This window comes from Oncorhynchus kisutch, linkage group LG29, assembly GCF_002021735.2.
Source record: "Oncorhynchus kisutch isolate 150728-3 linkage group LG29, Okis_V2, whole genome shotgun sequence".
Lineage (NCBI taxonomy): Eukaryota > Metazoa > Chordata > Actinopteri > Salmoniformes > Salmonidae > Oncorhynchus > Oncorhynchus kisutch.
Window position 1 is genome coordinate 33,032,292 of NC_034202.2, and position 14,438 is coordinate 33,046,729.

A 14,438-nucleotide genomic window follows, 5' to 3' on the forward strand; every position below is an offset into this window, starting at 1 on the left:
ACACATACGTATAGAATATATATATTTTTAAGTAGAATTTAAGCAGTGACAAACAATGCAAAATAAATGACAAAACATATAAATCAAAATAAATACTCTGTAATGGTAAACATGTAGAGGCAAAATATTCCACAAACGAGGAGAACACTCAAAGAATATCTTGGTGCAGTTTTGTCTTAATTTAAGCACACACCTATGTACCCTCTTAGAAATAAACCTGCTATCTGGAACCTTAAAAGGTTCTTCGGCTGTCCCCATAGGATAATCCTTTGAAGAACACTTTTTGGTTGCAGGTAGAACCCTTTTGGTTCTGTGTAGAACCAAAAAGGGTTCTACATGGAACCCAAAAGGGTTCTACCTAGAACCAAAAAGGGTTTTACCTGGAACCAAAAAGGGTGGAGGGGGAGACAGCTAAAGAAACATTTTGGAACCCTTCTTTCTAAGAGTGTAGGGTTCATCTTCTTATATCTTTCCAACCATTGTCTGTTGGAAAGACAACATGGATAGATCCATGACTAAGTTCAGTTCAGTAACAGTCTGCTGAATCTGTTCAACGTTGCCTGTGTATCATTGCTGCTTCTATTTACCATCCTTCTATTGACACCAGCTCTGGTTTCATCCACAGTGTTGTAGGTTTCTGATTTCAACCCATTTCTCTAAGAATTGGCACATTTAAATCCGCTCACTCCTCCACCAGTCACACAATGCTATATTGAACAATTCTCACAAGAGTAAAAAAAAAAATGACATTGACATTTACATTTACAATCCAGTTAGGAAAGACAGAACTAAACCAACAATATGGCAAGATCAGCTGTCCTCTGGGACTGTGTCACTTCAGTTGAGAGGCAATATTCTAAACGACCAAACATTTTGATGGGTAAAATGCATTGGAATGACCTTTCTGGAGCTATGTATAGGGTTATCATAGTTTAATGGTGGGGTGTCACTATAGTTGTTTCTATTCTGGTTCTGCATGCATTATTGATTTTGTAAATGGCCTTGTGTCAGACCAGGACTCATTGCACTTCCTTAGTTTCTGTAATTCTATAAACCACAAGCATCAAATGAGTCATCTGATCACAGTGGATCATGGGAGATAATATTTACATGTTTAAGTCATATAGCAGATGCTCTTATCCTGTGCGACTTACAGGAGAAATTAGGGTTAAGCTCCTTGCTCAAGGACACATCAGAATATTTTTCACTAAGTCAACTCTGAGATTCTAACCGGTGACCTTTCGGTTAATGGCCCAACGCTCTTAACCGCTAGTCTACCTGCCCCCTTATCTGTCAGATATCTAAGCATTGTATAAAAATGGTCAAAATTACAAATGGAATTGGATGAAGATCAGGTTGGCCAGAAATGAGACTATTTATAAAATAACCAATCAAATTATTTCTCCCATAATCTATAGAAGTGCACTATTTCAATCATCAATTCATCATCTATGCCAATATGGACAATCTGTTAATCAGCGTTCCCTTCTTCATCATTCTACCTTTAATTTCTCCTTCACAAAACTATGGCTCGCCCAATGCGGGTTTCCTCCATCCCTCCATTCTGTCCCTCTAATCAGTCTCCCACTCTCAGACCTGGGTCTCCAGGCCGCTGAGTTTGGGGGTCAGGATGCGAGGAGTGACCCCGGAATTGAGGTCCCTCTCAAACTCCAGTAGCTGACCCATGAAGTTGAGGTTAGGAGACACCACAGGACGACGGCCCCGCACGTACTTGTAGGCATCCGTCATGGTCATCAGGGTATGCTTCATCAGGTAGGCGATAATGATGGTTGCCGAGCGGGACACGCCTGCTTGACAGTGAACCAACACTCCACGCCCACTCTGGTGTGCCTCCTCTGTGGATAAAAAGAGGTGGCTATCAGATCGCTGAAATTCATCAAATACACAGCTTTTTCTGGATCTGACTCTCCAGTTCTCCCATCTTCCCATTTGATCCATTTATAGCTCCCTAACTGTCTCCCCAGTCAAAAACGTTGAAATAGGAGATCGAGATCAGAGGAAAAACTTAACATATGAATCATCATGATCCTTACCTTATCTCACTGCTAAAATACTTCAAGTGTCAAATATTCTAAGCTCAGAGAGAAAAAGACTGAAAGACAAGAACAGGGATAGAGAGCGCCGTAGAACATGAAAGTAAATATTGTTCAGCTCACCAATGAACTCAAACACCTCTTCAAAGTACTGACGCAGGTTCTGCTTGCTGTTGTCGGTAGCCGGCAGTCGTTTGTAGTGTATCAGGCTGGAGCCGAGGTGGTAGAGGGGCAGGTGTGTGGTGACGTTGACCACGTAGCCAATGTTGAGATGCAGCAGTAGGTCCAGGTCCTGGGCGTCCCTCTCGTTGCCCAGGAAAAGGAAGGGCAGGATGGGGCTCACCACCGCATTCTCCACGTCAGGGGTCATCCCACTCTCATCTGACAGGGAAGCCGGGAGCGAGGAGGAGAGCGGCAGAGTGAGGTGCACTGGGATAGGAGAGGGCAACACAACACAGTGATAGATTTCTGTTAGAAAGGGCAATTTCATTCGATTTGGATCACTGGCTGACATGCATTCACCCTGAAGCATGCCAACATAGATCAAGCATTGGAGACAGAAAGAGTTATGAAGAGATGTGTGAATGAAGGAGAGACAATGAAAGTGTACAATTTATCTAATTTATAGTTCTTGTTTGAGCATGAGTATCATTGGCGTTCACTTTACACACGCAGGGCAAAGAAGTATGCAGCTCTGAGGAATTGCTCAAATGCTTACATAATTTCAGACATATTCTCCTAACAGGAAGAGGGAAAGGTACAGACATGAAAAGATGTCTGAAACTACTCTCTTCATTTTATACTGTAGGTCATCAACACATCCTGCACTCACTTAATGGAGTGGGAGGAGGCTGGAGTTAAGTAACTATTAAGAATAGAGAATACATTATAGCTTTTTGGGTCTTCATCATTTAAACGAGTACAGCTTAATCTCCCACTGACAGGGTTCAGCGTCAGTGACCCCATTTCCCTTAGGAAAAAATAACATTAATTCAGCTATTCTAATCTCCCCCTCTTATCAGTGCTCTTCTCCATTTCTCTCTTCTCTGTCTCTTTTTTCTCCAGAGCCTAGGCTATAATTAACAGTCATTATCCCCAGGTTCCTCTTAAATCACCAACATGTTAGAACACCGTAACATATAAATAGAGATAGGCAGGGGATTTAAAAGAAAGGGAAGCAGGGAAAGGTAGAAGAAAGAGACAGTAATGAGAATAGGAGGAAAGAGATTTACTGAAACAAATGGTCATTTCTGCAGTCAGACATGAAAGCTGGCTTATCCATTGGGGATTTTTTTAACTGAAACTATCTAAGTGTCCATAACTTTCTGTCAAAAATGTACAACAGTCCATAACCATCAGAAGTACACTATATGTACAAACGTGTGTGGACATCCCTTCAAATGAGTGTATTCAGCTATTTCCGCCAGATCCATTGCTGACAGGTGCAATCTCCATAGACAAACATTGACAGTATAATGGCCTTACTGAATAGCTCAGTGACTTTCAACGTGGCACTGTCATAGGATGCCACCTTTCCAACAAGTCAGTTCGTCAAATTTCTGCCTTGCTAGAGCTGCCCTGGTCAACTGTAAGTGCTGTTATTGTGAAGTGGAAACGCCTAGGAGCAACAACAACTCAGCTGCGAAGTGGTAGGCCACACAAGCTCACAGAATGAGACCGCCGAGAGCTGAAGCATGTAGCGCGTATAAATCGTCTGTCCTCGGTTGCAACACTCACTACCGAGTTCCAAACTGCCTTTGCAAGCAACGTCAGTACAATAATTGTACACCGGGGATTTAGAAAATGGGTTTCCATGGCCGAGCAGCCGCATACAAGCCGAAGATCACCATGCGCAATGCCAACCGTCCGCTAGAGTGGTGTAAAGCTCGCCACCATTGGACTCCGGAGCAGTGGAAATGTGTTCGCTGGAGTGATGAATCACGCTTCACCATCTGGCAGTCTGACAGATAAGTCTGGGTTTGGCGGATGCCAGGAGAACGCTACCTGCCCCAATGCATAGGACCAACTAGGAGGAATAATGGTCTGGGGATGTTTTTCATGGTTCGGGCTCGGCCCCTTAGGGAAATATTAACTCAACAGCATACAATCACATTCTAGACGATTCTGTGCTTCCAACTTTGTGGCAACAGTTTGGGGAAGGTCCTTTCCTATTTCAGCATGACATTTCCCCCATGCACAAAGTGAGGTCCATACAGAAATGGTTTGTCGAGATCGATGTGGAAGAACTTGACTGGCCTGCACAGAGCCCTGACCTCAACCCCATCGAACACCTTTGAGATGAATTGGAACACCGACTGCAAGTCAGGCCTAATTGCCCAACATCAGTGCCCGATCTCACAAATGCTCTTGTGGCTGAATGGAAGCAAGTCCCCGCAGCAATGTTCCAACATCTAGTGGAAAGTCTTCCCAGAAGAGTGGAGGCTATTATACCAACAAAGGGGGGGACCATTGATTTTGGAATGAGATGTTTGACGAGCAGGTGTCCACATACTTTTGGTCATATAGTATAAACTAAAAGACTGAAACAAAAAAGTGTGTATGACATCCTTACCTCTGCCGTTCTCCTCATCCTGCTCTCTGTTGACTGAGTTTAGGACCAGGTGGAGGGACGGGGCGGAGGGGAGGGAATACCGTCCCTCTGCATCTCTCTGTCTTGGTTTGGGTTTGAGGAGAGTGCTGGGAACTGACGGTGCTGTTGAGAAGGAAGAAGGGGATTGGGGAGAGGGGGAGCGGGGGGAGGGGGTGCGAGGGTATGCCATATCGTCTTCCTGCCCCATGCCATCCACCATCCCTGTCTCCCCACCTTTCTTCCAGAGCCTCTTCAGCGAGTCCCGGCCTGGATCTCGCCCAGGCCCAGACCCAGACCCAATGAAATCCAGGACGGCCATCTTGCCCTGCTGAAGCCGGCGGCGGCCAGCGTGGTCTGTTATCTGATTCCGGGTGAACTCCAACAGGTTCTTACAGTCCAGTATAACAGGGCTGGTTCCATTGCTGCTGTTCTGATTCTGACCGGCACATGTCTTCCCAATTCCCATCCCCATCCCGGCACAGCTCTGGTGGTTCTGTTGAGTTTTAGACCTGGTCATCTTCTTCGCCAGCTCCTCGGGCCAGATTGTGCGCACACTGTAATCATCGTCATCGGCGGGGAATACCCCCATGGGGTGCCCTGACACTATACCCCTCCCCATCCCGGGGGGCTTTCTGCCCCGGTGGGGGTTGAAGGTCACCACTATGGGGTCGCTGCTACAATAACTGCATGTAGAGCTGCCGCCCTGACTGGCTTTGGGGTTGCAGCCACTCACACAACTCTGTAAGGCTCGCAGCGGGGCTGAGGAGGATAGTGGGGTACAGGGCAGGCATCCCCCCACCAGTTTTTTGCGGAATGCAGCAGGACTCTCAAAGGCACCTGCCTCCCCGGAGCAGGAGGCACATCGCAGGGGTCTGAGCAAGCCCGTCCGGTAGTCCGACACAGTGCTGTTGGAGGATGAGGTGTTGGTGGTGGAGGCTGTGGACAAACATCCCCCCAGAGTTCTTAAACCCATTGCTGAGCCCCCTCTGTGGTTCACCCCTCCAACCCCGTGGCCGTGGGCGCAGGAAAAAGAGGAAGATGGACTCCCCCCACCCCCCTGACAGCCAGCAGAACGTCCCCTGGCCCCCCTGCAGCGGACCAGCTTCCAGCAGCCACAGCTGAAGGGATGGGAGAAGTCTATGGTACAGGTGTGGTCTGGGCTGGGGAAACCTCCACGGGAGGAACAGGGGGAGAGGGGTAGGCCGTGGAGGATCTGAGGGCGATGGTCCCTGCCACGGGATGGATGGGGCTTGTTGAGGGGTTGCTGGAACGAGGTAGAAGCACAGGGTTGGTGGGAGGGAGGGGAAGCAGGGTAATGGGAGTTTAGGACAGAGGCATGGGGAATAGGAACAGAGTTGTGGTGGCGGGGCAGGCTGTGGGCGTTGGGGTTTTCATGGACAGGTCCCAGTTTGGAATTCTCTTTGTTACCCACGCAGGGCACTTCCCGGGCACCTCTGGGGGGGAAGCTGGCAGAGCAGACTTTGGAAGCTGCTTCCTGCGCCTTCTCTCTTCTGGACTTGGACTGCTGTCTCTGGGCTGGGACAAATTCTAGAACCCCTCCTGGGGACACAGCCAGATGATTCTGATGGTGATTGCCTAGTGAGGCCTTGATCTGGTTCTGTGGGTGGTTTTGGAGTTGCTGCACTGCTCCTCCAGGCTTCCCTGATGTTCCCCCAGCTTTTCTCTCCCCGTATCCGGGATCCAAGCACAACGAGACCCTTTTTTTGCCCACCTTCACACTCCCACTGCGACCTAAAGTGTTGCTGTGCCCTTGTCCTTTTGTGCCTTTGTTCACGGATAGCTTGATGTCGATGGTGTGTGTGTGTTGGTGGGGTCTAGGGCCAAGAGTCACGGTCCCGTTGCTGTGACAGTGGCTAGCGGTGTGTCTGACACCCTCTGACACGATAGCCTTGTTGCCCTTGGTTTTCTGCAGACGGGATGATGATCTGCTCTTGCATTCCAAAGACAGTGAATTCTGGGAGGGAGGATTAGGGTGGGACTGAGGAGGGTGGGGATGAGAAGGGTGGGAGAGAGGTTTGTTGCTGAGGGCTGTTATATGGGAGTGAGGCTGTGGTGAGGTCTGTGGGGAGGGCCCACGTAGGGCCAAGTTTTTAGGGCGCTGAATAACCACTATGCGCTCGCCAATAGGGAGTGGAGGCATCTGGGTCTACACAAAGCTGTGTGTGTGAGAGAGAGGGAGAAAGAAACAGAGAAACAATGTTAAGATTATACTCAGATAAAATATCAAATTAAGGTCACAGATTTTTTTAAATTACTTTTGGTATCACAGTGTTGGGGAGTAGTAAACTACATGTAATTGAACTAGTAATTTAACTACATTTTACAGTAGCTTGGTGGTATTTAACTAAATTGAAATCTTGGTAGTGTTTTCAGTAGTTCATAACTTTTTTGCCATGTAGCGATGTAACTAACTACTGGAACTACACTACTTTTTTTGCAAAAAGAAAAGAAAACATGGGTGAAGTAGGCAAGAATTTACTTTCTTTTTCAGTATCAAACCAGCCTAATTCTCACCTGAAACATAGTTTTTGTTTTTAATAGGCTAAATTAAACATTCTGTTAACATCTTAGTAATCTGTTCTGCAATTTGTAGTCTATGACATTTCAGATTTAGATATGATCATTTATCACAAAGTAGTTTCGATATAGTGAACTACTTTTTCAAAGTAACCTTAGTTCAGTAAACTATACATAGGTTTCTTAAGGGTAGCTGTAGTGTAGCTGAACTTCTTCCAGTGTGAAGGAATTGGTATCTTGGCAAACTATATTTTCAGAGCTTCCACAACACTGTGGTATCATCATCAACATCATCACATTTTTTGAATTCGGAGACATATTTACATCACATCGGTCCTACACCAAGCTATGTAACTACCTCGTAACAGACTAGGTATGGAGTTATGGACACTTTTGCTTGAAAAAAACATCACTTTGGGAAATACGATTAAACAGTCTGTGTATACATACCTAGTACACAAGATATGTACATCTGTTATTTCTGCAATAAGGCCAGAGGGGGTGTGGTATATGGCCAATATAGCAAGACACAACGTGGAGTGCCTGGATACAGCCCTTAGCCGTGGTATATTGGCCATATACAACAAACTTCTGAGGTGCCTTATTGCTATTATAAACTGGTCACCAACATAATTAGACCAGTAAAAATAACTGTTTTGTTATACCTGTGGTATACGCTCTGATATACCACGGCTGTCAGCCAAGCAGCATTCAGGGCTGGAACCCCCCAGTTTATAACCCTGTATAGATAATGCATATTAATTGAAATTGTTGCAGAGTTCGAATTCAAGATGAACACACACATGACTGTTACTTGACTTCTGCTACCACCGTGATGAACACTCAGAAGAATATGTGAAGCATATTTCGGTTAGTCACCGTTAGATTGGAAAAAATATACACCAAAAACACACAGGAATTAAATCAAAACAAAATGACCAAAATACAGCCTTTATGATTTTGCCAAAACATGGCAGACACCACTGTTTCATTATTTTTTTATTTTTTTATTTTTTTACTTCAGTTTATTTTAGTTAATACTTTCTTAACACTTATTTTTCTTAAAATTGCATTGTTGGTTAAGGGCTTGTATGTAAGCATTTCATTGTAAGGTCTATACCTGTATTTGTATTTGTATTTATTATGGATCCCCATTAGCTGCTGCCAAAGCAGCAGATACTCTTCCTGGGTTCCAGCAAAATTTAGGCAGTTTATACAATTTTAAAACATTACAATACATTCACAGATTTCACAACACACTGTGTGCCCTCAGGCCCCTACTCCACCACTACCACATATCTACAGTACTAAATCCATGTGTATCTATAGTGCGTATGTTATCGTGTGTGTGTGTGTGTGTGTGTGTGTGTGTGTGTGTGTGTGTGTGTGTGTGTGTGTGTGTGTGTGTGTGTGTGTGTGTGTGTGTGTGTGTGTGTGTGTGTGTGTGTGTCTGTGCCAATGTTTGTGTTGCTTCACAGTCCCCGCTGTTCCATAAGTTTTTTTTTAATCTGTTTTTTAAATGTAATTCTGCTGCTTGCGTCAGTATTCGGTGCATGTGACAAATAACATTTGATTTGATTTGATTTATTTGATTTGTTTTAATAATATTTTGGTGAAATATTTTGGTGAAATTGAAGTTAGGTCAAAAGAATGGTGGGAGACATGGAGTAGAACCAAATGTCTCCCTGTTAGAAAAGGCCCTTTGCCATAGCACAGCAAACTAGAGAGCCAGCTGTAACTGCCTGAGGCACTGACTGACCATCGATGTACGTAACCTATAAATAAGCACTTCGTCATGAAATACTTGAATAAAGACTGGAGGAGAGAGGGAATTCTGGGCAAAGCTTTAGATATTGTATTATTTTCATTATCATTTTTTTCTACCCTTTAAATAAAAACATGGGGTCAATTGATGCCTAATTCTCATTTGTAGTAACGACTTTGCTTTTGTCATCTACTAACCCCTATTTACTATGACAAAACCCATTAATTCGTTTTTTTTGCAATAAAGAAGATTCTCTGGGACAGGGCAATGGAGAGAGAGAGAGAGAGAGAGAGAGGGAGAGAGAGAGAGAGAGAGAGAGAGAGAGAGCGAGGGTGAGAGAGAGAGAGAGAGAGAGAGAGAGAGAGAGAGAGAGAGAGAGAGAGAGAGAGAGAGAGAGAGAGAGAGAGAGAGGGAGGGGGAGAGAGAGAGAGAGAGAGAGAGAGAGAGAGACAGAGAGAGAGAGAGAGAGAGAGAGAGAGAGAGAGAGAGAGAGAAAAACAGAGAGAGAGAGAGAGAGAGAGAGAGAGAGAGAGAGAGAGAGAAAAACAGAGAGAGAGACAGAGAGAGAGAGAGAGAGAGAGAGAGAGAGAGAGAGAGAGAGAGAGAGAGAGAGAGAGAGAGAGTGAGGAGGAGGTGGAGGAAAAATACAGAGGGAGAGGTTGGGAGAGAAATAGAGAGATGGGAGGACAGGGATATAAAGAGACAGAATATGATGTGACAGGGTAGACTACAGACTAGAGGGGAGGAAGAAACATGGCAAAAAGGCACCGAGGACGTATTCACACCCCCGCAACACGCACACCAACCCATAGACAAAGCACACCATGTTTGCATTTCCACATGCATACATCAACGCACAGAACTTGGTGATGGTATCCTCATCTTTTGTCCTTTTTCAGCCTGGCCTTTGTAGCCTGTGGTGGAGGGGGTGGGGGTTACATTGACCCAGTTTTGTAATGGTGGAAGTCAACATCACTCTGATCACACATTGTAAACGCCTCATCAGCACATATCTGAAATTATATTCACCCTTGATAAAGATGAGCAGACTGTTTAAAATAAATAATTCAAATATAATAATACAATTGCTCAGAGAAACAGATTTGGTTTAACATGTAATACTTTTTTTTCTCAAAAAAGTTGGGGTCAAAATTACTGACACCCCTGTTTTCAATAGCTCACCTTGCAAGCATAATGGCACTGAGACTTTTTCTCAAATGTTTGATGAGTTGGAGAACACATTTGGAAGGATCGAAGACCATTTCTCCATACAGAATACTTCTAGATCCTTGATATCCTTCATCTGCACTTATGGACTGCCCTCTTCAATTTAAAACCATAGGTTTTCAATGGTTTTCATGTCCGGAGACGGCCGTTGCAAAATGAGGATTTTGTGACCAATCATGATGCTGTCGAATTTTCACGTCATCCAACAAATGTAAATGCCCGCCCACAGGGCAAACATTAGTTGAATCAAAGTTGTTTTTATGTAATTTCAATTAAATTGCGTTCAACCAATGTGGAATAGATGTTGAATTGACGTCTGTGTCCAGTGGGTGGGGCCTCATTTATCAACTGTTTCCTACTAAATTCTGGTATACGTGGCGCCACAAATGATTGGGATTTATCAAAATGTGGATGGAACATGTTTTCATTGATAAATCAGAGCCATATTATATTTGTGCTAAAACCCCGCCTGGAAAACGCCCTCAATTAATATTTTATGGGAACAAAAACACCCTCATTTGCTGTATGGCTTGGAGATGTTGGAATGGGCCATGACAGCTCCTAAAAGAAAGCGCAATAGAACATTTTATCACATTTCTGTAGATGTGTGGGCAGAACTCTGCAGTGACTTTTCCAAACTAAAAATGCATGCTGCCTAATGAGTGACAAACACTGGTTGTACATTGTGAAAGATTGCTTGTCCTTTCGAACAAATTAAAAGTAAATGCTACAGCCCACACTTCTATGCAAAAGACAAACTGATGTTCAATATTTTGTTTATCAATACATGATTTTGCTTCTATCTCCTTCCTTGGTATAGGCTCTGAAATGAAATAGGCTAGCCTATGATGTTGCGCTCTATCGCACAGCAATAATGTAGCCTACCCATACTGTCACATACAGTCAAAGCTACTTAATTTCGAGCATGCTTGGCAATTGAATGAGCGATTGATAAATGGTAGCCTACAATTTGTTGTGTAGCATGAATCATTTAAACCAGTTCTGTCAGAAAAGGAGAGACATGTCCCACTGGGCAAAAACTGGTTAAATCAATGTTGTTTCCACGTCATTTCAATGTCAATTCAATGTGATGACATTGACTCAATGTGGAAAACTGATTGGGTTTGCAAAAAGTCATCAACGTAAAGGAATTTTGTATTTTTTTCACCAAACTTTTAACTTAAATCCATTGATATGGTAAAATGTTTAGTTGATTTCACGTTGAATTCACGTTAGTTGACAACTCAACCAAATTAGTTGAACTGACACCTGTGCTCAGTGAGGTCCTGTAATATGATTATGATTTAGGCTTATAATAAATAAAAGCATCAAACACCTCCCATTTCCCCAAATAAACAATAAGCATATTTGCTTGCAATACAGTGGATCAACCTTCTAGAAGTTGTGCGTATGCATAGTTTGACATTGTTAATTGACCACAAAATCAACATTTTGCATTAGCCATTTCATACTCTGAACTTGAAAACCATTGAAAACCTGTGGTTAGAATGAAAGAGGGCAGTCCATAAGCGCAGATGAAGAAGGATATCAAGGATCTGGATGGATTCTGTATGGAGGAATGGTCTAAAATCCCTTCAAATGTGTTCTCCAACACATTTTCTAAAAGGTATCAATGTCGTTATCCTTGCAAGGTAATGAATTAAAATGTATTGATAACAAACAGGGGTGTCAATCATTTTGACCACCACCGTTTTGAGAAAAAAATATATAACTTGTAAAACTAAATCTCTTTCTCTGAGCAACTGTATTAGTAGAAAATAATATAATTTACCCATTTCTTTAGCATACAATATAGCTCAGTATTTAAATTGTTTATTGTATACAGTCATTTCTGGTCATCTTTATCAAGGGTGTCAATAATTTCAGACCCCACTGTACATGAAAACAGTGTAGCAGTGTATTAATCATACTATCTAAGCACAGTCAGACCAAAAACACACATTGCAAACCTAAAAAACATACTTAAGAAAATGCTTGAAGCTATGCCTCGAGATCATTATCATCATTGTTCATCAGCCCCATTCTGAACATTATTGTCACCCTATCTAAAATTGCAGCCAGTAGGTCTTCATACATTTTGGAAAAGAGGTTCTGAATTTGGAGGCTTGATAAAGGGCAAAGAAATATTAGAACTTAGGCTTACATAAAAATATTATGATGTGCAAAAGAAGTCCATCCATTATACCATTATGTGATTATTGTTATAATGATAGAAAGAGTGGCAATTTTTTTTGGAAACTGTTGAAATTCTGTCCCCTCATGTCACAAAGGTGAAAGAGGTAACCTGATGATTACTCTGACTCTGAAGTAGAGGACCATGTGAGATTCACAAGGCACTGTATGTATCTTTGGGGTCTTATTATCAATCTACTGCTGAAATTATCTGAAATTGTAAGGTTCTATTTGAAGCCTTCAGTGACCTTTCTTCGTGTCTCTACACATTCACAAACAGACCTACCTGCAATAGTATTTATCCCGGTTTTCTGTGGACAAATAAAGGCCTGCTGCGCCTGCAAGAGAAGAGGATAAAAATAACAACAAAAGGCATGGTTGAAAGAACACTAATAAATTGACTGCTGATAACAGAGGAATCCCATAAATAAGGTGGAATCATATGAGAGTGAAATGATTTCGCGCATCGTCAGACATCATTATGCTCAGGGTCCCGTCTCGGTCTCTGTGTGTCACTGGCAGGAAATAAGAAGCAGTCTCTTCTCATCTCCATGAGTGGCGTTTTACGGTTGCACTTTGATCGCATATAGGCTATGTTAGAATTATTAGGCCTGGGCTATATAAAAATAACCAAGATAATAATAAATTGTAATATAGAAAACGCATATCATGTAAATAATTCATAAAAAAACCATGCAACAACAAAGAATTAGGTAAATAATAATGTGCAATAAATAATGGCTATGGCCTTATAGCTTAGTCTGCATGACCTACAACTCCAGCATCATAGCCCGGTTTGGTAGTCCAAATTAGGCCATGGAAAAGGAATCGTCATCGTCTCGTATCACTTTCACTCTCATGTTTGGTCCTGATCAATAATAGAACGTATTTTCGCAAAGACTGCAGATATTTAGGCAAAGACTGCCAGGCGGTTAATAAGTAATGAAGGTGAATTTAATCGCTCTTGATTCGTAGTGTCCCGTAAAAATAGTAAGTGTCCGATGTATTAGTGAAGGGGATCCTAGTTCGAGGACGTCACTGTTCTAATTTGGATGGCATTTTAACGCACTGGCGTTTCTTATATGCATATAAATGTGTAACACATAGCCATAGTGCTGGATCATCATGTGGCAACAATAGCCTATAATAATCAGTGATTTAATATCAGACATGACATATTGTTCGTCAAGCTAAGCTGGCTAAAGTGTTTAAAATAAACTTACTTACGTTAGGAGTGACAATTCCGTTTTATCTTCATGCTCTCCGTGTAATACAATTCCTTACGTTTTCATTGTTGTTGTCCAGACATTTGTTTGCACTGCAGGACCTATCATATTTTCGGATCCGTATGCGGTGCAGGTATAAGCTTACATAGAAAAATATAGGACCATCGACACTAACCATCTATTATTAATAATAAAAAAATTAAACATAGAAAAAGTGCTTACACCATACCAGTGTCAGTGCTTGTGCGTGTGTAAATGTGCGCTCGGATTTATGCGTGAGAGGAAGACAGAGGTTGCTGGAGGAAATGGGGGGGTAAGGAGGTGGGGTCTGTGGTCTGTACAGTGGATGACATCATTCCAGACCAATGGCAAGTAATATGTGATAAGGCAGCCAGCAAATTAAGCCTCGTCTTGAGCAGTGTGAAGTATAAAATGGTAGGCTCTTATGTCTTTCGACAGGGTGGGAGCTGGTGATAAAAGTGATAGGTATTCTATAAACCAGTGTTGTACTGGATGTGAAATTATGGAACAGTGAAAGCTTGAATACAAATCGATTGTTTCATTGTAGTTGTACAACTACAGAATGTTGTTTCAGCCATTGTTCAACCTCTTCACATATCCTATTGCCTACATATCCCACACATTAGGACTGTATCTGTAAGGCTGCATTTACACAGGTAGCCCAATTCTGATATTCCTTTCCACTAATTGATCTTTTCACGTTAGATCTTTTTCAAAGCTGATCTGATTGGTCAAAATACCAATTTGTGGGGGAAAAAGGTCAGCAATTGGGCTGCCTTTGTAAAGGCAACCTTGCCACACATACAACAGAATGTTTATTGAAT

The 14,438-nt window shown here is 42.7% G+C and overlaps 1 protein-coding gene across 2 annotated transcripts; it reads right to left on the reverse strand.

Moving 5' to 3' along the window:
• Positions 1-83: 83 nt before the first annotated feature.
• Positions 84-13,844, reverse strand: LOC109873890 (uncharacterized). Of its 2 annotated transcripts, XM_020465597.2 has the most exons (5): positions 13,595-13,844; positions 12,654-12,705; positions 4,627-6,821; positions 2,178-2,483; positions 84-1,856 (listed from the first exon to the last, which is right to left on the reverse strand). In XM_020465597.2, the coding sequence occupies exons 3-5, from the start codon at positions 6,803-6,805 to the stop codon at positions 1,591-1,593; spliced, it is 2,751 nt and encodes a 916-aa protein (XP_020321186.1). In that variant the 5' UTR covers positions 6,806-6,821; positions 12,654-12,705; positions 13,595-13,844; the 3' UTR covers positions 84-1,590. The 2 variants fall into 2 exon arrangements, with proteins under 2 accessions (XP_020321186.1, XP_031665316.1); XM_031809456.1 differs by lacking the exons at positions 12,654-12,705; positions 13,595-13,844 and adding an exon at positions 7,848-8,063.
• Positions 13,845-14,438: the final 594 nt, after the last annotated feature.

What these genes read in the sequence shown, in the direction of transcription:
- LOC109873890 (XM_020465597.2), bottom strand. Translation starts at nt 6,805, where the DNA reads ATGCCTCCACTCCCTATTGGCGAGCGCATAGTGGTTATTCAGCGCCCT. An exon ending in GGATGAGGAGAACGGCAGAG is followed by an intron (nt 2,484 to 4,626) that starts GTAAGGATGTCA and finishes CTCCTATCCCAG; the next exon opens with TGCACCTCACTCTGCCGCTC. An exon ending in AGAGGTGTTTGAGTTCATTG is followed by an intron (nt 1,857 to 2,177) that starts GTGAGCTGAACA and finishes TTTTATCCACAG; the next exon opens with AGGAGGCACACCAGAGTGGG.